Below are 27437 nucleotides of genomic sequence, written 5' to 3'. Positions count from 1 at the left end.
GATATTATATGAAGCAACTGTCCTGCACTCTCCTGAATGTCAAAATGAGCTGGGTGTGACAACAGACAACTGTGACCTCAGCAGTAGAGTGGATAGAGAGTTCAAGGACAGCTTAGGATATAAAGCAAGAACCCCCCCCCCCCATCTCAAAAAAAGTTATGAGAAAGAAGTGGTTGAGGAACATTTTCCGATTAAAAGGGATACAGCAGGAACAGGACCTTGATCCCACTTTCTGGCACAGGCACCCCAGGCTAGGACAGGGATATCCAGATGACAGCTGTCAGTCTTGGTTTTTTGGATCTTTTTTTTTTTGTTTGTTTTTGTTTTCAAGACAGGGTTTCTCTGTGTAGCCCTGTCTGTCCTGGAACTCACTCTGTAGACCAGGCTGGCCTCAAACTCAGAAATCCGCCTGCCTCTGCCTCCCAGAGTGCTGGGATTACAGGCGTGCGCCATCACCACCCAGCTCAGCTGTCAGTCTTGGAGGACTGTGGAGATGTGCTGCTCTAATACAAACTCAGCCTGTTTAGAACTTGCAGACAGGAGACACGCAAGGATGCCTGGTTCACCTGGCAGAGTTTAAGCCAAGCAGACAGAATCAGGTGGCTTTCCGAAGGGAGGTTTCTGAGTTGATGGTGAGGCTATTTGGATATTAGAGGGGACAGGGTACTCCAGGGTAACCTTGGGTGGGCAGGATGTGTGTGGTCACTATCATCTCCTGTGTGCAGCTGGAGGTGCCATGCGCAGGGCCACCGTGGAGAGGAAGGAATCCTGTGGCCACTGTAGCTCAGATAAGCCGGGTGAGGCCTCGTGCTTCATAAGCCTACCTGTGAGTCTGGGATGTGGCTCTGCGTTGGAGTACCTCCCTTAACATGTCTCTGAGCACAAAACACTGAAATAAAACCTAAGAAAAAAAATGGCCAGAGTTGGAAGGCAGTTGGCAGGGAGCATTTCCCAGCCAGTGTCTCTTTAAATATCATGTTAGGAGGCAAGGGTCTGGGCTGCAGCCCTGACCAGGCAAAGAGGAATTACTTTTAGGGGATACTGGGAATCACTCTTTTAGATATAGGGGGGCCTGGCAGAGAGAGATGGGATGGATCCAGTAATACCACTGTTGCAAAGGAACTGAAACCAGAGGGTTGCTCTTGCTTTTCTTTTTTCTTTTCTTTTTTTTTTTTTTTTTGTTTTTTTGGATTTGGTTTTTTGGAGACAGGGTTTCTCTGTGTAGCCCTGGCTGTCATGGAACTCACTCTGTAGACCAGGCTGGCCTCGAACTCAGAGATCCGCCTGCCTCTGCCTCCCAGCACTGGGATTAAAGGCGTGCACCGCCACCATCCGACTTGCTGTTGTTTTTCTTTCTTTTTTTTTTTTTTTGTTTTTTGGATTTGGTTTTTTCGAGACAGGGTTTCTCTGTGTAGCCCTGGCTGTCCTGGAACTCAATCTGTAGACCAGGCTGGCTTCGAACTCAGAAATCCACCTGCCTCTGCCTCCCAGAGTGCTGGGATTACAGGCGTGTGCTACCACCGCCCGGCTTTCTTTTCTTTTTTCTTTTCTTTTCTTTTCTTTTCTTTTCTAGCACTGCTCACAATGCAAATCATCCTGTGTCCCTTGAGGGTGAATAGGCAAAGAAAATGTGAACATACACTGGAATACTATTCAGCCTTTAAAAAAAAAAAAAAGGAAATGCCATTGTTTAAAACAACATGGGAGAACCTGCAAGTTATCCAGGCCCAAAAAGACAAATACCACACCATATCACCTACATGTGGAGCCTAAAAAATCTGGCCTCCTAAGTAAAGAGCAAAGGGGCTTAGGAAGATGTGTGTACAGAATTCAGTCAGACAGGAGAAATGAGTTTAAGAATCTATTGCACAACATTGATTATAGATAATGACAATGTGAGGTCGTTTTCCACCTCATGATGGTGATACGTTCTCACGCACGTGTCGCTGAGTGATTTTGTCATTGTGTGTAGACCCATTCACATAATCTGAAATGGCAACGGTGTCATTAGGTGACATAAGTTTAGTATGTGCAGTCTATTATTGACTGGAACGTTGGCATATATATATATATATATTTGGATTTGGTTTTGGTTTTTTCGAGACAGGGTTTCTCTGTGTAGCCCTGGCTGTCCTGGAACTCACTCTGTAGACCAGGCTGGCCTCGAACTCAGAAATCCTCCTGCCTCTGCTTCCCAGAGTGCTGGGATTACAGGCATGCGCCACCACCGCCCGGCTGGCTTCTATATTTTTGAGGCAGGGTCATCATCTATAGCTCAGGCTAGCCTGGAACTATCTCACCTAGGCTGACCTTGAACACACAGTGATTCTCCTGTCTCAGTGTCCCAAGTACTGGGATTATAGGAGGGAATCATGGCCTGCTTCAAAACATTGTTATTTGCTTTTGATTCGTGATTGTAATTTTTTGAGACATGTCTTACTATGTAGCCTAGGTTAGAGTCCAAATCCCAGGGTAAAATGCTTTTCTTGACTCTGCCCCTGCCACCAGTAGCTGAGGCTACGGGTGTGTGCCACGTGCGTGCCTGGCATGTGTTATATTCTTGGGAGACAAAGTGTTATGGGAGCCAGAGAGAGGAGGGTGAAGACCATGGCCCGGAGGGCGGGCCGGGCGGGGCCTGGAGAGGGCCAGCAGCTCAGAGGTGAACCTCCAGCAGGTAGCGCAGGCGACACTGGCTCTCCTTGTAGATGAGGTACTCGCTCTGACTGAAGCTGGAGCTTTTGAAAGATGGGCACGCCACAGGTCGGCCTTGGGGCACCACCACCGGCTGCCCATCCAGCTCTAATTCAATGTCCAGTGCGGGATCTGCAAGGGACGGAGGGCCACGGGGTCACTGGGGTCTGGGGCTACCTGTGCCTTGTTCCTTCGTGACTCGTCACTTGCTACAGGAAATGCCACTGTATCCCCCATTTTTCTCTGGGAAAGTCCTAGGCTAGCTCTCAGCCAATGACACGACACGATTCTTACAGCCCTCTTAGCCACCCTGGAGAGTTGTTACAGTGGGTGTTTGCTGGGTGTCACAGGGAATCCGTTCCTGCATGCTTTTCCCTCTCTCTAGTCTACTTTCTCTGCTGTCTCTCTTCTGAACCCCCTGCAGTCCCTCACATCAACCCCACTTTTAGCTGTAGGCCTGCCCAATCAGGGGGCTCACCAGGCTCTGTTTGGCCTCGGGCGATGACGCTGTCAAAGCCAGGGGGTGGATTCCTCAAGCTGGGATCATCCGTGGTGATGTGGTGCTCTTTGCCGAGGGCCACCTCGCCCAGGAACATGTAGCCCACCTGGTGGCCCTCACAGCGCATGGCAGTAACTAGGGAGCACAGAGGCTCAGTGCGAGGAGGAGGCAGCTTAGGCTCCTCCCCACCTCTCCTGCAGCGGCAACGCCATGGCGTTCTTCCAGCACAAGCCGGCCCGGCCCCTCCCACTTCAGCCTCCTCCCCGTCCGCGGCCGCTCGCCCCGCCCCCTTCCCCGCCCCCTCCCCATTTAAGGAGTCAGTCGGGGCATCCCAGCCTGCGAGCGGGGGAGGGGCGCCTCGCCCTGGCCTACTTTATTCACATCACCGACATCCCTTATGCCCACCACAGACTTTTGGTTGGCTCTCTTGAGGCCCCGCAGGCAGTCTTTCTTGGGACACTGTCATCTCGGTAGACCTCTTCGACTGTCTGTCTGCCAAGAACTTGAGCCCCGTTTGTTTTTGCATAGACCCTTGCTTTCTTGGACTGGAAGGTGATCGGGAGCCTCCAGGGATGGGGACAGCCTGGGCTGATGAGGTCACTTAAGTGAGGATGCCCTGACCATGAACTTGGAAGTATCTGGAGTTACCTTTGACTTCTTCCCGCCTCGCTGCCACACACACACACACACACACACACACACACACACACAGCTCATGAGTTCTCTCCTCTCATTTCTGCAGCCCTGGGGCCAGAGCCAGTGCCCAGAGAGGGAGGGGAGGAAGGGAAGGAGGGAGGGAGAGAGACACAGAGACAGAGACAGCGACAGACAGAGCAGAGGCAGACAGAGGGCCTCGCCACCACACCTCCATCACCATCACCCTCTCCACTGCTCCAACCACAAGATTCCTCCATGTGCACAGCCAACCCAGGCTCTCTGTGACCTTCCGGAGAAGGCTTCCTTGATGGTCCCCTGTCCCTGCCTCTCTTCACCTGACACTGCTGTGAGCTTCCACATAGAAGGGGCTGGCAAGGCTTGGCCCACACAGCCTTCGCCCCTCCCCTTCAGGACTTCTTACTTCTCAGAGTCTGTTTGCTCTTATCCTATCTGTCTCCTCTAGGATGACACATCTCCAACGGGCAGGGCAGGTGCTTCTTCAGCGTCCCTGAGCCCTGGGGCACCTCGCTCGCTGTGGACTCTGGTCAGCAAGGCTCTCAGAATTCATCTTTCAGGCTGAGCCTGTCTTGGTGTCCTCATCCCCACCCAGGCGTCGACCCAGGGGGGCCTCACCATAGCTCGCTGACTTGCTGTTCTCCGAGGCAAAATAGATACCCTTGCCAACACGACCTCCCGAATGTGGCATGATTCGGAGCCCGCTGGTGAGGATAGCAGCCACCACGGCCACATTGGTGCCGTGCCACAACAGCCTCCGGTTGCTGAGTTTGGAGTGGACCTGGAACCTGTCTCCCTGAGTGGGGGAAGGTAGAAAATGGTATCGACATGCCTCGCGAGGGCTCAGGTATGCCTCCCTCTTCTTGGGTGACCAAAACCTAGGGTTCCACGGGGTCACTGGCAAACACTCAACCTGTTGGAAACTGGTCAGGGTTGTTAAACCAGCTTAGCAAGGGGCAGATAAGTAAATGTTATCCCCCTAAGGGACAGGGTAGTATACGGGGGCTGAATCTCCCTCACCTCCCCTTCCCGGTTCACTTTCCAAACGTGCTGCAGGGCTGGGCATCGGTAGCTGTTGCCAGTCTGTTTCAGGTAGGTCTGTATTGCCTGTGGAGAACAAAGGCCCGTGGCCAAAGACGGGAGACTTGTGGACGGACTCGTGTGCCCTGCGGTCTTCTGAGCTCTCCCTGGGTCAGGGCTCAGAGGGGACAGTGCGGCAAGCCAGGGCTCTCTGGGTATCTCAAGGGCAGGTGGGCAGCGGTCACCTTGTATTCGGACTCCCCAGAGTCCAGCAGTTGAAGCTGGCACCGGAGGAGCTGGTAGTCTCGGTCCAGTGGGTGTGGCACCTCTTCCACTTTCTCCTCCTCGCCAGGGGCTGCCTGTAAGGTCTGGGCCAGCTCGATGTCCGCTAGCACCTAAGACAACAGGTACTGGACCTTGTCTGCCCGGCGGGCTTCCCCCGCCCCCCAGCCTCTCCCATGTGACAGACACCCCACCTGCCTGTTCCATCCCCCCCATCTCTCCGTCTGGCTCCCCCTCCCTTGGCTCTCCGCCGGCCCATGGCAGCCTCTCCTGGTGGGCCGCGTGGCCATCTGTTCCTCTCATCCTTGCCCAGTCTGCCTGGTATCCTCGGGGCCGGCCGGCCGGCCCTCACCAGCAGCATGTCCTTCTTGGCCTGAAGAATGTCGGGGGAGTTGATGGGTGGGGGTCGGCTTCGGCCGAAGTTGTGTGGGATGACGGTGTAGAAGCAGGAGGAGAGCTCTTCCAGGCTCTGGCCATCCTCTGTGGGGTTTTGCATGGCCTCCTCTAGAGCTTCCAAGGCCTCGAAGCCGCGGGCAATCTGTTGCTTGCTTAGTTTTCCCAAGGGCATCTTCTTCACATCTGGGGGATGAAGGGATGAACTCAGCCCTGTGACCCCTGCTATTGGGGTCCTGCGCCCCTGCCGAGAGCGCCTCCTACCCAGGAGCCCTGTGACCCCTGCTTTTGGGGGTCCTGCGCCCCTGCCGAGAGCTCCCCCTACCCAGGTTCATGAGGGACATGGCGTTCCTGAACATCTCTTTGCTGAAGATGTTGGTGACAAGCTTCTGGGTGGCAGGGTCGAGGGAGCAGGGCTTAACCACAGTCCTCACGGGGCCGCCATCCACCTGCGGAGAGAAGGCCTGCATGGGCAGGAGCGACGGCCGGATGCTCACACCGGGAGCAGGGCAGGGCAATAGAAACGGCCTAGGCTGAGGCCAGAGAGGGAGGCTGGGAGTCGGGGATGTGCAGTCCCTCCCTCTGCCCCCTGCCGCCCCCTGCCGCCCCCTCACCTTCACGACAGCCTCTTGGGACTCCGCTTCTCCCTGGACTTCTATAAGTGTGTACTTGTTGGGATGGGCCACAAAGTGGCCCCGCTCCTCCCACTTGTTTTTAGTCTTCTCCCAAAATTTCTTCTTAAAGTCCTTCTTCGCATCTTCCAGGCAGGCGAAGTGGTTCATCTTGCTCTGGCCCATCTCTCCCTGCAAGGGACAGCTTTCAGGGGTGTGGCCGCCCAAAAAGTTTGCCGGTCCCTGGGCTGGGCTGACGGCCTCTGAACAGCTGGAGATGAAGTGGGGCAGTCAGCAACAGTGGCTCTTCGGATGCCCTTGAAGTGTGTCCGGAGAAGGGGCGTGGGGGAGGAGGGTGCGTGGGGGAGGAGGGGATATGGGGGAGGAGGAGGCGTGGGGCAGGAGGGTGCGTGGGGCAGGAGGGTGCGTGGGGCAGGAGGGAGGGTGGGGGAGGAGGGTGCGTGGGGCAGGAGGGAGGGTGGGGGGAGGGTGCGTGGGGCAGGAGGGTGCGTGGGGCAGGAGGGGGCGTGGAGGAGGCCAGCCCTGGCGACAGCTCACTCACCACTCGGCCCCAGCGATTCCAGCAGAAGAAGCGACTGCCCTCCTCCAGCAGCTGGATGATGTAGAACTTGTTGTTGTTGTTGCCGATGTTGGTCTGGTTCAGGGTACAGTCGTAGTCCTCGTGGACCTGTGTGGGGTGAGTCCGGAAGGCAGCTTGGCTGGGCGTGGGCTGGGTGTCACACCGGGGGACATTAAGGGGGACCTTGTTTTGGCATTTGGTGACTCTGCCCTTGGGGTCACAGTCTGACTGGATGTGACGAAACCCTGTTGTGGGCATGGGAATTTGGAGAGGCTGCAGCTGGTTCCTGGGTGGGAGAATTTGAAAGAGACCTGGCTCCGCCCTGAGGGCTGAGTTTGAAGGAACCCGGAGGAGGGTCCTGGGGAAACTGAGCCAGGCCCCTTCCTTGAGTGTGATGTAAGAGGCGTAACACCCTAGTGTGTGATGGTCGGACAAGATATACCTTGACCTGATGGAGTAACAGCCCATCTTGGAGGTCTTCAGAAGACATGTACACAATCTTTGGCTTTTTTTTTTTAGATTTGGTTTTTTCGACACAGGGTTTCCCTGTATAGCCCTGGCTGTCCTGGAACTCACTCTGTAGACCATGCTGGCCTCAGAAATCTGCCTGCCTCTGCCTCCCAAGTGCTGGGATTACAGGCGTGCGCCACCACTGCCCGGCCCAATCTTTGGCTTACTTAGAGACACTGAACTGCTGGGTTAAAACGAAGAACCCAAGGAGGGAAGGATGAGGTCTGAACACGGGTTCAGCTCACCTGAATTCCGGGGTTCTTGCTGAGTGGACATGAGGGATCCACACGGATGATGCGAGTATCAGCAGGCGCTGCTCTGAGAGCCTCAGCAGTGGACCGGAAGCTGTCCTCCTCGCCTGTCCCCTGTCGCTGCTTCTTGGAGCCCTCTGTCTGCACGGAAGACTTTCGTTTTGGAGCCATGGCTCTCCTGGGGGCGAGAGGTAGGGAGTGTTCAGATTTGCCTTTTAGGGGGCCGGCCTCGCACTCCTTGGTATACAAATCTCCAGAACCGCACTTCGAACCTCAGATGCCCCTCCCTAAGTTGCAAGTACAAGCTGAGAGCCTGTCAGTTCTGCCCACCCTGGAGCTAGGAAGACGTTGGCTCTCTGGACTCTCCAGCTCGAGGTGTGCCCTGAAGGCAGCAGAAAGAGTGAAAGACGACTCACCCCTCCCACTTCTGGGGCACCTCCCTTTCTAGAACATTTCCTCCTCCTGTCAGTCATCTGGCAAAGCTACTGGCTGAATCATCTGAACTATAGGGGAAGAACTCTATAAGTAGCTCTTCTGCAGCCAGATCTACCTCTCCGAGCTTAGGACCAAGTGGTGTAGAAGCCTTTTGCTAACAGTCCAGAGTTCTGGGGTGCCAGCCAAAGTTTCAGGTAAGTGGCTTCCAACGGCCAGAGATCAAAAGCCACTTTAACCTCACCCTTCCCTGCCCCGCAGAGGACTCCAGGGCAGGGCCAAAGAACACTCACCCCAAAGAAACAGGACCCCGGAAGAGATAGATGGTTGTTATCCAGCCTGGTATCAGGAATGCTGACAGTGCCTCCTAAGAAACAAATTCCAAGTCTGGGATCCCATCTAGTGACCCTTCGTGAGCCTTCTGCTTGTCTTTGGTAGGGATTTCCCAGCAACCACTAGAGGAGGGGAAAGAGCTTAGGGGTGGTGTAGAATTCCAGTCATTTGGCCGCTAGTGGGGTGAGTCAGAGGCTGGCTAAGTCGAGGTCGGTGGCCGGTCCCACAGATGAGAGGACAGTAATCTAGACGTATCCAAAGCTGCAGGGACTGACTGGGCCCCTCACGCAGCTTTGACTAGGCACATGCAGCACATATCCGTTATTTGTCCCGTGATTTTGGCTCTGGGTTCGGATACTGTCTCCTCTCCAGAGCTGCCTGAATTCCATCATTCCCTGTTTTAGAGCTTGGCTGTATTAGCTTTATCGCCGCCCCAGCGGACAATCACAGAACCCCGCACCTCTGGCTCCCCCTTGTGGCCATAAGACGCAAGCACCGGCATGCCCTCCTGGCCCCACCCCTCCCTGGAAGTCAGGCGTTAGCAGAGCGCAAGCGCCACAGGCCTAGGCCGGAAACAGCAAGAGAGGATTGCTTCCTACTCCAGGTCGGCGCCGGAGCCTATAGGAGCTCTTGAAGGCGTGTCCAACTGCATCGGTCCAATGGACGGTTGGGGGCGTGGCGGGATCGTATAAAGGGTTCAATGGAGCTGCGGAAGGCGGGGCCCGCCGCGCCGTGGGAACCTATCAGGGCTCCGAGTCTTGCCATGCGGGCCGCGGTTTAGCAGCCATGTGAGTGCTTCAGCAGCGGCAGCGGCACCTTGATGAACAGTATGTCGGCCGCCGTGGCAACTCGTAAGCGGGCAAAGCCAGCTCCCGGGCCCGGGGCGGCCCCGGTGGCCGGCAAGCGGCGGCGAAAGGTGAGCATGGTGTTTCTTGGGTGCGACTGATCTAGCTGCTGGGGCAGCCATCATTCCATGCCAGGGCCTCCATCGGGGCATGCATCTTCGCCAAGGGCCCCATCAGACGGGAGTCTCCATCTCTTTTCTTCTACCCAACAAATCCTGGGAAACCTTCTGCTCGGTCAGGGCCAGGTGCCACTTGCCTTTCTCAGTCCTGGGCCTCTTGACCAAGAACAGATCGTTTTCTCTCCAGGTAGACTCTGCTGCGGATAGACGCAAGTCCAAGGGTGGCGGCAAAATGAATGAGGAGATTTCCAGCGATTCTGAGAGTGAGAGGTGAGTTTTGTTTTCTACCGAGAGTATGGATAAACGAGGCAGGCACAGGGCTGGACTGATCGAGAGGCAAGGACAGACGGTACAGAACACATCTTCCTCCTAATTCCATTTTTACACAGTACCACAGCGACTGGCGTCCTCGGACTCCTTTTTGAGATGAAGTCTCCGGTGTTTTGCCCAAGGTGGCCGCCTTGACCTCCTGGGTTCAAATGATCCTACAGCTTCAGCTTTATAAAGAATTAAAGCCGGAGAGTGTACTGTGACTGAAGTCACATGTATAGCCTTCCTAACATAATGTTAGGGACTTGTTTCACTGTTGCGAACACAGGCGAGCAGGCAAATGGAGAGGCGGTGTAGGGAGGTGTGTATCTTGGAGGGCTTGTGTTGTGCGGACAGAAGAAACCTTTTTAAAAGTTGAGCCTGGAGGGATGAGGAGTGTCATGGAGCTGTAGGGGAGAGATTCAGAGACAAGTCTGGGATATTAGTGCCAGGGTGGGGGGCAGGTGATAGGCGCATAGAGAATTGAGGGAGGTTTGAACACTTCCCTCATTTCGGTGGTCATGGGGATGGCTTCAGGGTTTCAGAAGACTGGGACAGGGTGCCATTCCTGGGTGGAGATTCTCAGCCCTAGGAATCCTGGAACCTTCCTTGTAAATGAGATTTAGCAATTCTGTAGTGTACCCCAGGCAGGGTTTCTCTGTGTAGCCTTGGCTGTCATGGGATTCACTCTGTAGAGCAGGGAGCCCAGAAACCCATCTGCCTCTGCCTCCCAAGTGCTGGGATTAAAGGCGTGTGACATCACTGCCCAGCCTGCTTCTGCCTTCTGAGTGCCAGGATTACAGACCTGGCTATCACTTCTACTTGAAAAAGTGAGTATGTGTTGCCTTAACTTTCTCATAGAAACAGACAATGTCTTTTTTTGAGGCAAGGGTTTTCCATGTATCCATGGCTGTCCTAGAACTAGCTATATAGGTCAGGCTGGCCTCAACCTCGAAGAGCAGCAGGCTCCCCCTGCTTTTGCCTCTAGGACCTATGCTAAACACTTTGGGTTCTGTTTGTCTTTATTTATATGTGTGTCTGTATACATGAGTTTGTATGTCTTGCCTACGTACTGATGCCCAGGGAAGACTGAGGGCATTGGATCCCCTGGAACTGTCATGTCAGGTGAGCCACCTGAGGGGTGCTGGGACTGAACCCAGGTTCTCTGTAAGAACAGCAAGAGCTCTCAGGCGATGAGCCATTTTTTCCAGCCCACTATTTAATGGCTCTTAAGTTGTTGTTGTTGTTGTTTTTTTTTTTTTTTTTGAGATAGGGTTTCTCTGTGTAGCCCTACTGACTCTGTAGACCAGGCTGGCCTCGAACTCAGAAATCTGCCTGCCTCTGCCTCCCAAGTGTTGGGATTAAAGGCATGCGCCACCACTGCCCGGCTGGCTCTTAAGTATTTTAAGTTGTGTCATGAAATAAATGTATTAACTACAGAATCACTACTCAGTTTTCTTCTGCTGTTCTTCTAATGTGGGTGAAAGTAAAAATAAATATATATACAGATTAAATTCAGGGTTGAAATAGCTTTTCTTTCAAAGGGACTTTTTAGCAAAAAGTGATGCCAGGCATGGTGGTGTACACCTTTAATCCCCAGCACCTGGGAGGCAGACAGATCTGTGAGTTTGAGGCCAGCCTGGGCTACATGGGGAAAATATGTCTTGGGAAACAAAACAAAACAAAAAAGCAGAACTGCTAAATCCTGTTTATAAGGTCTTGGCATCAAATGTCTTCACCTGCTGAACCACTGTACCTCTCACTGGCAGTCTGCTTTTCTGTGTGTGGGCCCTTAAGTAAGAGACTGATTGATTTGGGGTACACTCGGGAAGGACATAACTCTGGGGCATGGTGTGGCCTTGACCTTCCTGAGACATGGTTTTTGTTCTGTTCTTTTAGGAAGGGGCTTTGTAGCTCTGGCTATCCTAGAACTTGCTATGTAGACCAGGCTGGCCTCCAACTCAGAGAGACCTGCCTGCCCCTGCCTTCCTCCTGGGTGCTGGGACCTGCCCTCAGGACACTGGTCTTCCCGATGGGTTTTAATGTCCCTTCTGGTAGAAGTCCTGGGCAAGGGTGCTGGTGTCTGCAGGCTTGTGATTAGAGAGTGTGGCCGCCCTGGACTCCTGGCTTGACAGTTCTCAACATGTCCCACAAGCTCCTAGGAACAGGTCAAAGCTGGACCTTTGAGTGAGGGGAGTGTCCTGAGCCGGCCCATGGACCAGGGCTTACAAGGGACAATGCACATATTCACACACACCTTAGTCAGTACTGCTTAGGATCCCCTTGGAACCTAGTCCTTCTAGGGGTTCAAGGAGGATGGATGCAGGGGCGGTGAGCCTGAGGCAGCCCTAGAGTGCCTATGTCTTGGAGTGGTTGTCATCCTTTCTTTTGCCTTCCCTGGCACATTGGATTTCCTGTTTCCTTTTTTTTCTTTTTTGGTTTTTCAAGACAGGGTTTCTCTGTGTAACCCTGGCTGTCCTGGAACTCACTCCATAGACCAGGCTGGTCTCAAACTCAAATCCTCCTGTCTCTGCCTCCCAAGTGCTGGGATTAAAGGCGTGCACTGCCCTGCTGGATTTCCTGTTTTCAGTACCCTGTGCCTTGTGCCTTTGTCTTTAGCTTGGGAAGCTCAGTGGCAGGACAGGCTCAGTCTCTGTCACTCTACCTGACAATGTCTTTTTAGCTGGGACTTATTCTGGCTCTTCGGACTGACCTTGGACTTGTGGCAGTCCACTGGTCTTAGCCTTCCAATTTTTAAGATTTTAGGTGTGCTACCTTGTCTGGCTTGAGAGTGTGGTTTTCTGGAGGATGGTGATTGAGTTTAGGACCTCGCTCTGTCACTGAGCCAAACCCATGGCTATGTCTTCATTTGTCACCACTTATCCTGACACTTCCTCTCGCCCTCCTCCTCCTCTCCTTCCCTTCTCCCCGCTCCCCTCTCCCCTGCACTGGCTGTTGAGCCCTGGGCCTCAAGGATGCTACTTTACTCTGCCACTGAGCCCCGTCTGCATGCCTGCCGCCTTTTACTTCTGGTCTTTTGTTTACAACCTGGCTTCTCATAGAAGCTTGTGGAATCTTCTCTCTCCCTTGTTGAAACGTGAAAATTTCCTGGTGTTGGGGACTGGCTGTTCTGGTGACCTTGTGCTGGACACTGAATGGGACCTTCCGGTTGGTGAGGTCACATACTTCTGTTTTCTGCATGTGCCATTGGCCCTGAGGGTTGACAGGGGCAAGGCTGGCATTGAGGAAGCAAGTTCTAGTGGCCAGAGGAGGGGGCCATCCCCTTATACCTCACCCCTTGTCCCCACAGCTTGGCTCCGAGGAAAACAGAGGAAGAGGAGGAGGAAGAGCTGGAGGAGACCGCGCAGGAAAAGAAGCTACGCTTGGCCAAACTCTACCTTGAACAACTCAGACAGCAAGGTGAGCCGGGGCTTGATGAAGGCTGTGGCCTCTGGCAGAGCCTGCCCCTGGTGTAGCCCCAGGCATCTGATGGGTCAGTCACGAAGGTTCCCATTGTCCTAGTGCTGCTGGTGTTGGGTAGGTTGCAGAGGGTGGCCAGCGTCTCTAATGGGCCAGTGAGACCTTTAGGGAGCCAAGCCCAGTGTGAACAAAGACAGGCAGGGGCTGCTGAGGCACCAGGAGCTTCCTATAAGATCAGCCCTGGTGGCCCAATGCTTGGGTAGAGGGCTAGCCTTGGGAGGGAGGGAAGGGGAGCACAGCCTGGGATCATGTGGACTGTTCTGTCTTGCACAGAGGAGGAGAAGGCTGAAGCCCGTGCATTTGAGGAGGATCAGGTGGCAGGGCGCTTGAAGGAGGATGTGGTGAGTATGGAGGGCAGATGTCGGTGTGGTGGAAGGCTGGGCCTTCCTCAGGTCTTCACTCCTCTTCTCTCCTCTCTTTTGCAGCTTGAGCAGAGAGGCAGGCTGCAGAAATCGGTGGCAAAGGAGGTGAGTTAGTGTAGGGCAGCTCGGTGTATGGGCGGAGTCAGCGTCCGTCCGCACGTGGTCGGTAGGCAGGTAGCTTAGTGCTGCTCAGGCCGTTGGAGTCTTTGTGGAAAACAGTGGACGCGTGGGCAGGTGTGGGCAGGTAGGCAAGTGCCTTATTTTTGTAGCCTTGGGTTCTGGTTTCCTCTGGCTAGGGTAGGTGGGGAAGGATGGCTCTAGGTCCGGGAAGTGTCTTCACAGCTCCTAGTGCAGTGACACAGTCTCTGTCTGCCCAGATCCAGGCCCCAGCTGCCACCGACATCCGAGTCTTGCGGGGCCACCAGCTCTCCATCACGTGCTTGGTCATCACGCCCGATGACCTGGCCATCTTCTCCGCCGCCAAAGACTGCACCATCATTAAGTGTGAGTGAGACCTGGAGGGTGTGAGCTTGGGGCGGAGCCCTGATGATGGACGCTTCTAGACAGTTGCTACCTGGGGGTGGGGGTGGGGGTTGGAGGGAGGGCTTTGTGATTGATTGATAGTAGAAGCTTCCGAGTAGCTATCTGGCTTCTGAGCTCTGTGGGGCACAGAGCTGAGGCCTCAAACAGGCAGTTGGCTTAGGTAGTGTGTGAGCTCTATACAGACTTGCATGGAGCCCTCGGTCCTTCTGGGTTCCTAGCCTTCCACACCTAGCATAGCCCACACCCTCCCTCCCTCACCAGAGGGGCGCTTAGTGGTCCCAGTGTACTTTGTTGTTGTTGTATTTTAAGGTATTATTTATCTCATGTGCGTGGTATGCACATATACCACAGTTCACATGTAGAGATGTCAGACAATCTGTGGGAATCGAGTGGGTTCCGGGGATTGAACTCACATCGCAAGTGGCCCTCCTGAGCTCTAGGGCACTTTTGCTTTCTTCCTCTTTTGGGGGTCATGGCTGCTGCCATCAGGGACTGTCGCTTCCATTTGGCAGATGAGACCACTGTGACTTGTACTGACGCTCACGGCTGAGGCCCCTTCCTTGTCCCTCGTGTGCTGCCCTTTGTTCCTGGGGGAGGGGAGGTGCTAGCCCAGCAGCATGCCCTGCCCCGCAGCCCAGGAACTTCTTTCCTCTCTTGGTGGCAGGGAGCGTAGAGACGGGGCGGAAGCTGCATGTGATCCCTCGCGCCAAGAAGGGCGCTCAGGGCCAGCCTGGCGGCCACAGCACCCACATCCTCTGCATGGCCATCTCCTCTGATGGCAAGTACCTCGTAAGACTGGGTTGGCCCTGTGGGCGGGTGGGAGGTTTGGGGGTGTGGGGTGTGGTGGGTGCCGGTGGCCATTATCTTCATCCCCACAGGCCTCTGGTGATCGGAGCAAACTCATTCTCATTTGGGAGGCCCAGAGCTGCCAGCACCTGTACACCTTCACGGGACACCGGGACGCCGTGTCGGTGAGGCTCTGGATATTGGCCACCTGCCTGGCATGGGACGCCTGCTGAGTGTGCCCCTCTGATGCCAGGCACCACACCCCAGACTTTCTTGGTAGTGAGTGGTGTGTAAAGGCCTCGAGTGTGCTGAAGAGATGGGGAGGGATGGAGGGAGACCAGGTTCAGCCGGAACCATGGAGGGCCTGAGGTCCACGTAGCTGTTTGAGGTCAGGCCAGCCTGTTCCTGGCTCCACACAGGGCCTTATGTGGTACTTTGAGTGCGCTGGGAGAACAGGTGCCTGGGTCATGTGACTCACTTTCAGGCGAGCCTCCCTGGGCCTGCTCTCCGCAGTCCACACCCTTTGACCCCCTCTCCGTTCTCTCTAGGGACTGGCCTTCCGAAGAGGCACCCACCAGCTCTATAGCACTTCCCACGACCGCTCTGTGAAGGTGTGGAATGCAGCTGAGAACTCCTACGTGGAGACACTGTGAGTGTGCCCCGGCGGGTAGCACTGGGGCAGGCCCACATGTGGGCACGGGTTCACACACGGCCCTCCCTTCCTGCTCCGCTCTTCCCTCCAGGTTCGGGCACCAGGACGCTGTGGCTGCACTGGATGCCCTGAGCCGAGAGTGCTGTGTCACAGCCGGGGGCCGGGATGGGACTGTGCGTGTGTGGAAGATCCCAGAGGAGTCCCAGCTTGTTTTCTATGGCCACCAGTAAGGCAGTTTGCGGGGCTGTGGCCGGGCGGGGCTCTGTGGGCCAGAAAGAGGGTGGACCTTGTCTCTCACAGCCTCTCTTCCTAGGGGTTCCATTGACTGTGTCCATCTGATCAACGAGGAGCACATGGTGTCGGGCGCGGATGACGGGTAAGTTCCGATGTGTCTGGCCACCGCTGCAGCCAGTGCTTCCTGCCTGCCAGACCCTGGCCTTATGAGCCCAGCCACACCCTTCAGCTGGTCTGTGTGCTTGGTCCTCCCCGCTGTCTGCCTTTGTCCTGCCCCTCAGACTCTTCCTCACCCACAGCTCTGTGGCCTTGTGGGGTCTCTCCAAGAAGCGGCCCCTCGCCCTGCAGCGTGAAGCTCACGGGCTGCACGGGGAGCCAGGCCTGGAGCAACCCTTCTGGGTGTCATCCGTGGCAGCCCTACTCAATACAGACCTTGTAGCCACAGGTGGGTGCTTGGTGAGGTGGGGAGAGGGCCTGGAGGGTGAGCTGGTACAGGCCTTGCTCACTGACTGACTGTCCTCCTAGGCTCCCATAATGCCCGGGTGCGGCTTTGGCAGTGTGGAGAGGGCTTCCGGCAGCTGGACCCTCTCTGTGACATCCCCCTGGTAAGTGGTCTTCAGTGCATGAGCCTGTCCTCAAGACTCTGGAGGCCTGTGGAATGAGCAGTTTCTGCTCTGCCCATGCAGAGAAGTCTGTTCAGGGCAAGGGCACTTGCTGTCACAGAGCCTGGCAGGGACTCCCTCTTTCCTCCTCTGTTCCCCAAACCCTATCCCTTCCGCCCTGTCCTCCTGACTTTGTGTACAAGCTGAGTGTGCGTGGGTAGAGGGTGGAGGCCTGTGTGGACTTGGTTCTGCGTTATGCGTATTGGCTTGAGAACCAGGCTGGGCTGTGTGGAATTAACTGTCCACACTGGGGTGACCTGTGGGGTTGTGTTACCATATGCCAGTGACAGCTTGGGTCAGGATTACTGGCCTGGGGTTTCTAACACCCCAGTGCCAGGAGCCAGGCCCGAGGCAGTTCTTGACACACTTGATGGTCACTGTCTCCTCAAACCTCATGTCTCCCTGTTCGGCTGGTGCTCCACTCCTACTGTTTCAGGTAGGAGGCTGAGGCCTCAGTGGAAAGGGTTGGCACACCTAACCCGTGCACGAGGCAGCATGGCGTGCACCAGGCCCTTGCCTGCTGTGGGAGCCGTGGTGGGGGAATGCTCTAATGTCTTACAGTGTCCTTCTCTCTCAGGTCGGTTTTATCAACAGCCTCAAGTTCTCCAGTGCTGGGGACTTCTTGGTGGCTGGAGTGGGACAGGAGCACAGGTGTGTGATGGGGTCTGGGGAGCACGGGCCGGGTGGGATAGGATTGGGGTTGGCACGGGCCTCAGTGGTCATTCATTCCCTGCAGGCTTGGCCGGTGGTGGAGGATCAAAGAGGCCCGGAACTCAGTCTGCATCATCCCGCTACGCAGGCTGCCTGTGTCCCCTGCTGCCGGCTCCTGACACTCACCCTATTTAAGTGATTTCCAGGCCCCGCCCCACCCCGCCCCGCCCTCTTTTGTATTAAAGCATCCTATTTTAGACCTTGTTCTTCCTTGTTCCTCTGGCTTCTGGGAGGGTAAGGGTAGGTGTGGGAAGGACTGGACTCTCTCAGCTCTCAGCTGAAGGCTTTTGTTTTCCTAGGACTGGGTGGGAACTTCAGGTAGCTCTTGCATGCCGTCGTTAGACAGCTGCTCTCAAGAATAGGCTGATGGGGTCAGAGTTGCTTACCCATCAGCCAAGAAACCATGGCTTTCCATTCCTGTGTGAAGGCTTAATCTGGGGTCTGAGGACCCAGTGGAAGCTAGCAGAGCCTACAGCGCAGGCTGACCCCGCCTCCCTGCCTACTCCAGCCCAGGAACCTGGAAGGGATACCCTGCCCCGGAAGTGCTTGGGGACAAGGTCAGAACTGGGGAAGAGATTTTCCGTCTGATAGAGCTAGGCAGGGACCCTGCTGGGAAGATGTGCTTGTACAGATCGGGGTTCACTGCTGTCATGGGGTGCAGCAGTGGAGGAGTGGGGAGGTCTGCTGTCAAGAGGTCAAGAGGTGCCGGTGTGGTGGGTCAGGGAGGGAGATGGTGGGTGCTTGAACCCTTGGAAAGTCCTGGGGTTTTATAGGAAACCATGAGAGGATTGGGACCCAGTCTTGGGTCACATTGAAAAGATAACCGGGCCGATGAGATGGCTCTGGGTGAAGGTGCTTGCTGCCAAGCCTGACGACCTGAGTTCGATCCTCAGAACCCAGATAGTGGAAGGAGAGAGCTGGCCTCTGAAGGTAGTGCTCTGCGTGCATGCCACGGCGGGAGCCGTCCTGATAAATAGAGAACTGGGGCAAGGAGGAGTGAGTGGTCAGGGGTGGGGAGGTGGAGGAAGAAGGGGGCCCAGGCAGGGGCAGGAATAGTGTGACAGGTGAGATGGTGGGGGTAATGAGCCGGCAGCAGAGGAGGGACACTGTTAGCGGTGGGGCTTGGAGGCCGAGCTCACAGATGACTGTGGGGCTGTGGGGACGTGAAAGCAATGACCAGTGGTGGTTTGCTCACTGAGGCCAGGACAGCCAGGTGGGGGTGGAACGGACTTTTTTTTTTAATTTTAAAAATATGGGTGAATATGGGGGCTGAAGAGATGGCTCAGCAGGTAAGCACACTGACTGCTCTTCCAGAGGCCATGAGTTCAATTCCCAGCAACCACATTGGTGGCTCACAACCATCTGTAATGATGTCTGATGCCCTCTTCTGGTGTGTCTGAAGACAGCTACAGTGTATTCATCTACATAAAATAAATCTTTTTTTTTTTTTTTTTTTTTGGAGACAGGGTTTCTCTGTATAGTCCTGGCTGTCCTGGAGCTCACTCTGTAGACCAGGCTGGCCTCGAACTCAGAAATACGCCTGCCTCTGCCTCCCAAGTCCTAGGACTAACCACTGCCCCGGCAATAAATTGTTTTTAAAAAATTGTGTGTGTGTGTGTGTGTGTGAATAGAATAGCCAGAGCATAGAGTGCTGAGGAGAACTGTAGGCTCTGTAGGCAGATGGCAGGATTCCAGGTCAGACAGGAGAGGGTTCCAGGAGCAGCCAGGCTACACCTGCCAGGAAGTCAGAAGGAAGGATGCAGGTCTGCATTTGGGTCTTCCTCTGGCATGACTGAAGTGCTGCCTGTGGCGTGTGTGCGTGCATGTGTGTGTGTGTGTCTGTGTGTGTTGTGTGCGCGTACTTTGCCTCTGGCTGTGTTACTTGAACATGGTCTTTGCCTCTGGCTGTGTTACTTGAACATGGTCTTTCCCAGATCACTCCCTGGTTCCGCTACTGCCAGCCCTCCAAGCCTCTGGCGATCGGTAGCTTTCCTTGGCGCTGTGCCGTGTCCATGAGGATTGGGGTTGAGCCTGTGACAGGGAATGTGGTGAGCACAGCTCTCTCGTGGGTGCGCCTAAGCCTGGAGCTGGGCTCAGGGACGCAGGAAGAGCAGGTCCTGTCTTCCGGTCCAGTCCTTCTGGACCCGGGCGGCTCTTCCACCTACTCGCATCCTTGTTTTGTCCTGACTGAAAGAGCACTCCTATGGTGGATGATGAGGTGGCGTTTTATCTGGGCTTACTACCCAAGCTCTGTGTCCTTGGAAGTGAGGGAGAAGACTCACTCCTGAGCACCCAACCCCCACCCCCAAACTCAGAGACATGTTTTCCTGCCAAGTCTGTAGAGTTTTATGGAATGTGAAGGATTCTCTCTTCAGAAGAAGTGGTTAAGAGCACTGACTGCTCTTTTGAAGGTTCTGAGTTCAAATCCCAGCAACCACATGGTGACTCACAACCATCCATAATGAGATCTGATGCCCTCTTCTGGTGTCTGAAGACAGCTACAGTGTACTCACATATAATAAATAAACCTTTTATTTTTTAAAAAAAAGAGTGGTCTTTTTTTTTTGTTTGTTTGTTTTTTTCAAGACAGGTTTCTCTGTATAGCCCTGTCTGTCCTGGAACTCACTCTGTAGACCAGGCTGGCCTCGAACTCAGAAATCTGCCTGCCTCTGCCTCCCAAGTGCTGGGATTACAGGCGTGCACCATCACTGCCCAGCACAAAGAGTGGTCTTACGCTCTTTCTTCTACATCAAGGCTGAGTGCGTGATTCCTTTCTCCTGGGGACTTTAGGTCTAGACTGGATTATTCCAGAACTAGTACTCAGGAGACTCCTCTGGAACACAGTGCGTAGGTAGATAAACACCTATGCTGACTAGCATAAAAGGCAGATTTATCTCTGCACTGTGGGTTAATGCTACCCAGTCTCCCAGTCCTCTAACTCCAGAGTGGTACCGTCACCGTCACCCATGTCAGCACGTTCTTCACCGGCCGCCAACACAACCTCATGCATTCTTCATGCCAGAGAGAACATGCTTTTCTGTGTATAATCCACCTACGAAGGTGCAGACATCAAAGTGACTTGGTGTGTCGTCAGCACCGTTCCAGAGAGTCCTAGACTTGGGAGGCCAGCAGAAGGTATTCAGTTCATCTCTGCGCGTTTTCAGAAATAAAAGCCGGGCTCATTCCTCTTAAGATTATCTTGAAAACCCTGTACACACTTCATTATTTGTATTTCTGTGTATGCTTTTGTGTCTGTGGATGTTGTGTGAACACAGTGGCCTTGGAGGCCAGCGGAGGACAATGATCCCTTGGGGCTGGAGTCACGGGCTCGGTGTGGGTATTGGGACTGAAATTCAGGGCCTCTGATAGAATGGGTGTTCTTAATCTGAGCCGCATCACCAGCTCCTTGAAAATGTTTTTTCCCCCCTTTGGAATCGTAAGCTCCCCCAGATGCCTCTTATTTCTGGCTCCCTTCATCCCCACCCAGAACGACACTGAGGGATCTGAATCACATGGGGCAGTTTTTCCTTCTGCCCCAGAACCACGGTCCCGTAGGCATTTACATCAGTCTCAGTGTTCTCTTAGAACATGAGATTTCTCCTTCACTTTGTTAATGTAGGTCATGGTCAGCGCTAGCTGACCTCTACTGAGGCGCTACATCATCAAGAAACGGGAAATTCAGGGTGAACCCTGCAATAGTCCTTTCCGAGGGAAGCAACTTCAGTGACCTAAGAACCTTGAGATAGACCCCAACTTACCTTTTTTTTTTTTTAAAGCATTTTTAAAAAGATTTGTTTTATGTATATGAGTACACTGTAGCTGTCTTCAGACACACCAGGAGAGAGTATCAGATCCCATTACAGATGGTTTTGAGCCACCATGTGGTTGCTGGGAATTGAACTCAGGACCTCTGGAAAAGCAGTCAGTGCTCTTAAACACTGAGCCATCGCTCCAGCTAACTTACCTCTTTAAAGGTCTTTTAAAAGGCAGAGGCATAGCCGGGTGGTGGTGGCGGCGCACGCCTGTAATCCCAGCACTCTGGGAGGCAGAGGCAGGCGGATTTCTGAGTTCGAGGCCAGCCTGGTCTACAGAGTGAGTTCCAGCCAGGGCTACACAGAGAAACCCTGTCTCGAAAAAACCAAATCCAAAAAAACAAAAAAACAAAAACAAAACAAAACAAAAAAAAGGCAGAGGCATGAGGATTTCTGAGTTCAAGGACTGCCTGGTCTATAGCCAGGGCTACATGGAGAAACCCTGTCTGGAAAATCCAAAAATAATTTTAATTTAAATTCTCTCATTCTCTCATATTTTATCCTCTCTCCCTCCCTCTCTCTCTCCCTCCCTCCTCCCCTCCTGCTTTCCCTCCCTCTCCTTCTGTCTCTTTCTCTCTCTTTCTCTCTGATTTGAGAGGTAAAAAAAGTTGTAATAAAGTCCTGTTCCTTATGCTTTCTGAATAGAGGCTAATGCATCGTTCCGTAGTGCCCTCTTCCCCCCTTCCACATCTCCCTCACCCCATTAACTTCACACTGACACTTCTAGCCTCACAGCATGACCCCCTCCCCTTCAGTAGACTCTCCTATCCTACACTAAATATGCACATTCTGAAAGGACCACCCAGTGACTCCGGGGACCATGGCTCTGAATGGACTCCAGGCCTTGTGCTGGTGCTGTTGAGATGGGTCTTTGGGAGGTGGGAGGGGCAGCAGAAAGGCTTCCCCTTGGGTAGCAGCTGCCTGCCTGGATCCCTGTCATCTCTAAGGGCAGAAGAAGAAGAGGAACCTGAGCCCAGAACTGAGATGACGGAGCCCAGGCTGGTTCTTGGGTCTCCTGGGCACTGGGCGGGTCGGTTGCATGTCAGCCACCAGTGGCTCCATGGTCTCTAACGGTTGTGTCAATGCCTTTCACCTCCCTTGCCTTCATGTTCAGATCCATGTATCATTGTTCTGATATTGCTCAATATAGCCATCGTGATCTGAGGTTTCTTTACTTACAAATGTACCTAGGCATGAGAGATCCAACTCATTTTTACCTTTTGAGACTCTGAGCTAGCGTTTTTTAAAGGTTTACTTATTTATTTATTTAAAGATTTATACATATGTGAGAGCCACCAGACGAGAGCATAGGATCTCGTTACGGATGGTTGTGAGCCACCATGTGGTTGCTGGGATTTGAACTCAGGACCTCTGGAAGAGCAGTCAGTGCTCTTAACCGCTGAGCCATCTCTCCAGCCCCTGAGCTAGCTTTGACTCCCAAAGCAATCCTCCTGCCTCACCTTCCTGAGTGCTGGAATTAAAGGCTGCCCACCATGTCTGACTTAACTCCCTACTTTTTAAATATGTATATAGTATTGAAGGTATAAGCGATCTATGGCCCTACCACTCTGAATGTGCCCCGTCTTGTCTGAAGGTATGAGCAGACTACAAATCATTAAATAAATGATTGATTATTTGGAAATGGGAATGAGGTGTTATCAATGGTTCATTGTACACCTTCACATCAACGGACCAGTGATTCCGGTGACCCGGCCTTGAGGCCAGGGCTCTGGGCATTTATGGCAGGAAAAGACCAAACAAGCAAACAAGCCCCACTCTGCTCTTTCCTTGGAAGTGACTCCACTGCTGCCTGAGTCACAGCTGCCCTTGTGACATCATGGGCCACCCTCTGCTTTCTGCTCATGCCAGCGCCTGAGCAGCACAGACCTGAGGGGATTTGAACCACCTACACCCAATCCATGCGTGAACAATGGTGAGCAAGTGAGGGCAGACACACCATGCCTGTACATTCTATAGATCTCTCGGGACGAGGGGGCCCTCTGATGCCTCAGGGTCTGGGAAGGAAGTAGCTGTGTGGCTACCTAATCCCAGCACTCAGGAGGCAGAGGCAGGCGGATCTCTGAATTTGAGACCAGCCTGGACTACAGAACGAGTTTCAGAACAGCCAGGGCTACACAGAGAAACCCTGGCTCACAAAATGTAGTTGGGGGGGGGGCGGGGGAAGAGAGAGTCTGGGGCGCTCTGGAAGTCAGGGATGTGTGGGTACGGAACAGCGAGGGGAGATGGCGGTCCCACCCCTGACTTCCCCAATTGCTGAGCACAGGAAGAGGAACAGCAGAAGCCTGAAGACCTTAATGCACCTACTGACGATGCCCCTCAGGAGAAGCAACAGCCAGCTGATCTGTCCTCAGAAACAGAGAAGGCAGAGGTAGGAGGAGATCGGGCCTAGGTGTCTCCTCCGGCCCTTGTCCTTTGCACGGTCCAGAGCTCAGAGCCCGGCAAATGACCACTCATCGCCGCCCTCGCCTGTTTCCTTTCCAGGCTAAAACTCTGGTTCAGAAACGGAAAGCAGACAATGTTAGTGTGAAGTTGGGAAACCCTTGGCTCAGACCAAGGGACTGGGGCTGACGCAGGGAACGCGCTTATGGAATAGAATAGCTAAGATGGTGGGAAGTTGGCTTACTGTGTGTATGTTTATGCTTCTGCACATATGTCTGCTTGTCAGTTAAGATGAGAACTGCAAAAGTCATCAGGCTTAATGGTACACACCAATTGTCCCGGCACGTGGAAGGCTGAGACACGTAGGAAAGGTTGAGGCCAGGAAAGATGCCACAGACTCAACACATACATACACACATACACAGACACATACATACACACATACATACATACACACATACATACACAAGTACACACATTTACATACTCATAACATACACACATACATACATACACATACATACACACATACATACATACACACATACATACATACATACATACATACACAAATACACACATTTACATACTCATAACACACACAGACACATACATACACACAAACACATACACATACATAAACACACTCATACACATACACAAACTCACTCATAAACATACACATAAACACATCACATATACACATTCATACACATAAACACACATATACACTCACACATAAAAAAATCACATACACTCACATATACACACATACACACATATACTTACACATACATATATACACACACATACATTCACACACATACACTAATACACACATGATGGGGGCAGGGTGGGAAGAGAAAAGAACGGGGAAGAGAAGATTGGGCTGTATGAGTTAAAGAAACTTAACATGAGGGTTCAACAAGAGGGAGGAGAAGGTCAAGGACTGGGGAGAGTCAAGAGGGACGCGAATAGGGGCCGCCAATTCCCCAGAAGCTTCTAATGGGAAGGGACCTGGTCCTGGTTAGGCGGGCAGGCTCAGCCTGGCATAACTATGTCATATGTGTGGGCTCACAGGTTTTGCTAACCTCGTCTATGGGGAAGTTACAATGCCAGGGCTTGAGACTCAAGAAACATGGTGAGCTGCTGGTGGCCTGAAGCCAGAGGGTGAAGGACAGAGCAGGACACCAACCCAATTTTCTAGTCCCAGCCAGTGTCCTGATCAAGGCTATGAATTTCAGGGGAAAAGGGAGGGGCGGTGATGGACAAGGAATCAGGGCCCTTCTCAGCATCTCCTTGTGCTGAGGTGGGTGAGGAAACTCACTGAGCATTTCCTCTTTTTCTTTGCAAGTCCAAAGAAAACCAGGAGGTTTCTGAGATGGACCAAGTTATAAAGATCCAAGCTTGGTGGCGCGGTACACTGGTACGTCGGTCGCTGTTGCACGCAGCCCTCAGTGCCTGGATCATCCAATGCTGGTGGCGGCTGATACTGCCAAGGATTATGGAGAGGAGGCGGCAGTCCATGCTGGATAATTTCCAACAGGAGCAGTGGGCAGTCGTCAGGCTGCAGTCCTGGATCCGCATGTGGCGTATCCGCAGGCGTTACTGCCGGTTGCTTAAAGCTGTCCGGACCATCCAGTCTCACTGGAGGTGTCATGCTTGCTCTTCAAGGGGTGTCATCAAGGGCCAATACCGAATTTCAGCCAGCCAGATGCATCTTGAGCTGGAGGTCTTGCTGGGTTCGGGGCCTTGTATTGTGACCGAATGTATTCCCCTCCCAATAAAGCAGTGAGGTGGTGGTCTTATGTGGAGTTTCTCTCTAACAAATTCCAGGAGGGCATGATGGGAAAGTCTTGACAGTTTGTACACTAGCTCACTAGGGGAAGTGGCAACCCTGGGTTCTTGTCTCCTTTTTTTTTTTTTTTTAAGACAGGGTTTCTCTGTGTAGCCCTGGTTGTCCTGGAACTCACTCTGAAGACCAGGCTGGCCTCGAACTCAGAAATCCACCTGCCTCTGCCCCCCCCCCCCCCCAGTGCTGGGATTAAAGTCATGCGTCACCCCTCCCATCCACACCAGATTTTTATTCCTATTTTTCTCTTGAGCCTCACCCTCCCCACGAGACTAGGTTCACCTTTCTCCACATCTGGCCAGTGTAGGAAGTTCTACCTCTGTGAGAAGCCAGACCTCGGGTGACACAGACCCAGGAGCTGAGGGAGTTTTAGCTTTGTTTTCCTCTGTAAGTGGCGATTCAGGCAGCGCTAGGCTTTCTGAACATTTCTTCCTGTACATGTTGTCCATAGGTGGGATTAGGATTGGGGAATGGCAAAGGTCAATAGGTAGCCCAGGTTAGGCGGCCCCTCTTCCTGTCTGGATAGTGCACTCCCAAAGACTCTTACAGAAAGGGAGGGTCTCTGAGATCTGAGTCTTTCCCTGCAAGACTGCCCTGTCCTGTGTCTGTTCAGCCTTGGTGTCTTATGCCCTCTCTGAAGGACTTCTCTGTTCTTGCCTTCTTGTGTCTTATATTTAGTGTCGCAGGGATGGATGCCCTGAGAGCCTGGTCAGATCTTTGTCTCTGCCTTGCACTGTCACGTGGTCATGGTCACTTTTCTCTGAGCCTCAGCTTCCTGAGCTAGGCCTTGTGATCTCCACATTTCAGGGACATGTTTTTGTCTCTTCTAAGCATCTCATTGTATACCTTAAACATACACATTGTTAATTACATCTCAATAGAAAGCTACAAAATAATCAGCATCAGCAACAAAGACACAGACTTTACATACTGGTGGTTGTTAAAAAAAATGGCTGACTTTGACCATTTGTAGAATCCAAAGAGACTGAGCAGCCGGGCCTAGAGGTCCATGCCTGTGATCTCAGCACTTAAGATGGAAAGGCAGGAGGATTGCTGCGAGCTCAAGGCAATTTACATGGCAATTTCTGGGGCTGCAGTGTTTTTGCTCTGTAGCAAAACTCTGTATCAGAGCAAAAATAAAAGAATCCTTTTCAGTGGACAGACTGGAGATGTATTTGTGCCAGCGAGCACAGGCACAGCTGAGCTGGCTTCTGGAGTTTTTGATTTTCAAGACAGGGTGTTTCTGTGTAGTGCTGGTTGTCCCGAATCTTGATTTGGAGACCAGGCTGACCTCTAATGCCCGCCTCTGCCACTCAAGTGCTAGGATTAAAGGCATGTGCTGCCGCATCTGGCGCTGCTTGCTTCTGTATCTACACCGAAATTGCATAAGACCTTCAATCCCACTATAAACTCGGTAAGCTCTCCTTCCAAATTACTCTTTTTTTTAAAAAATTATTTTTTTAAAAAGATCATATGTTGTGGTTATGTCTGTGTGCAGGTGTGTGTAGGTGTGTGCACATGTGGACAGCTGTCTGTGGAAGCCAGAAAGAGGCTCTCCGTCTCCTGGAACTTGGGTTCTAGGTGCTTGTGACTCACTTGGTATGGCTGTTGGGAACTCTGGTCCTCTACTGAGAGCAGCAAATGTTTTTAACCACTGAGCCTTTTCTCCAGTCCTACATCTCTCTATAACTCTTCATTCTGAATTGGAGATGACTTTTTTTTTTTAAATTTAAAAAAATTTTTTTTTGTTGTTTTTTTTTTTTTTTGGATTTGGTTTTTTTGAGACAGGGTTTCTCTGCCTGTCCTGGAACTTACTCTGTAGACCAGGCTGGCCTCGAAATCCGCCTGCCTCTGCCTCCCAGAGTGCTGGGATTACAGGGGTGCGCCACCACCGCCCGGCTTTGGAGATGACTTCTGATTCCCACGATTGGAAACAAGTGGGATCCTCCCCGTTGTGAGAAGACAGTGGTCGCGGCCAGCTTTCCTTCTGCGCAGACCCGCCTTACCCTGCCTGAGTAGTGACAGACCCTCTCACTGACTCTCAGCCTCCACGCACTTTCATTGGCTCAGGCTTCTACCCAGTCAGAGCCCTGTTGCTCGGCAGAGACAACTCACGCAGCCAAGGATAGAAAGGTGACACTCAAGTTCTGGCTGTGACAGAGCACAGGCGCCCTTTCCTATCCCATGGAACATGATTTGCTTCAGTGATGGAGCGGCAGTTTGTAGAGTAAAGCCTGGGAGGTTCTGGCGGCCCTAACCAGCTGGGCTTGGTCACCCATCTCCAGGATGCCAATTAAAGGGACAAGGAATGGAGAGAAACAGGAGATTCAGTCAATGGAGCTGCAAGTCCATTTTAAGGCTCTGAAATCAACTTTAGGTTTAAGTAGAACTGGTGC

At 53.0% G+C, this 27437-nt stretch overlaps 3 protein-coding genes across 6 annotated transcripts; 2 read left to right on the top strand and 1 right to left on the bottom strand.

Moving 5' to 3' along the window:
- Positions 1-1848: 1848 nt before the first annotated feature.
- Parp3 (poly(ADP-ribose) polymerase family member 3) lies at positions 1849-8585 on the bottom strand. Of its 4 annotated transcripts, none has more exons than XM_052187398.1 (11): positions 8235-8585; positions 7504-7687; positions 6731-6856; positions 6172-6360; positions 5883-6021; positions 5517-5743; positions 5128-5277; positions 4883-4969; positions 4481-4658; positions 3170-3325; positions 1849-2823 (listed from the first exon to the last, which is right to left on the bottom strand). In XM_052187398.1, the coding sequence occupies exons 2-11, from the start codon at positions 7678-7680 to the stop codon at positions 2654-2656; spliced, it is 1599 nt and encodes a 532-aa protein (XP_052043358.1). In that variant the 5' UTR covers positions 7681-7687; positions 8235-8585; the 3' UTR covers positions 1849-2653. The 4 variants fall into 4 exon arrangements, with proteins under 4 accessions (XP_052043358.1, XP_052043357.1, XP_052043361.1 ...); XM_052187397.1 differs by lacking the exon at positions 8235-8585 and adding an exon at positions 7840-7920; XM_052187401.1 differs by lacking the exon at positions 8235-8585 and adding an exon at positions 7840-7920 and having other exon boundaries at positions 5883-6006.
- On the top strand, positions 7915-17174 carry Rrp9 (ribosomal RNA processing 9, U3 small nucleolar RNA binding protein). The gene is made up of 16 exons (XM_052187402.1): positions 7915-8138; positions 8879-9190; positions 9426-9508; positions 12858-12967; positions 13301-13368; positions 13453-13494; positions 13767-13893; positions 14597-14721; positions 14811-14903; positions 15267-15367; positions 15462-15596; positions 15684-15746; positions 15904-16049; positions 16130-16209; positions 16844-16917; positions 17003-17174. The coding sequence occupies exons 2-16, from the start codon at positions 9095-9097 to the stop codon at positions 17094-17096; spliced, it is 1437 nt and encodes a 478-aa protein (XP_052043362.1). The 5' UTR covers positions 7915-8138; positions 8879-9094; the 3' UTR covers positions 17097-17174.
- A 1483-nt stretch (positions 17175-18657) lies between these two features.
- Positions 18658-24984, top strand: LOC127689532 (IQ domain-containing protein F1). The gene is made up of 5 exons (XM_052189230.1): positions 18658-18672; positions 18912-19025; positions 22659-22730; positions 23074-23178; positions 24544-24984. Exons 1-5 carry the CDS (start codon positions 18658-18660, stop codon positions 24982-24984), a joined length of 747 nt encoding a protein of 248 aa, XP_052045190.1.
- Positions 24985-27437: the final 2453 nt, after the last annotated feature.

The sequence above is a fragment of the Apodemus sylvaticus genome, chromosome 7 (genome assembly GCF_947179515.1).
Source record: "Apodemus sylvaticus chromosome 7, mApoSyl1.1, whole genome shotgun sequence".
NCBI classification, from domain to species: Eukaryota; Metazoa; Chordata; class Mammalia; order Rodentia; family Muridae; genus Apodemus; species Apodemus sylvaticus.
The sequence above is the reverse complement of the archived record's forward strand: the minus strand, read 5'-3'. Positions and strand labels throughout refer to the sequence as shown.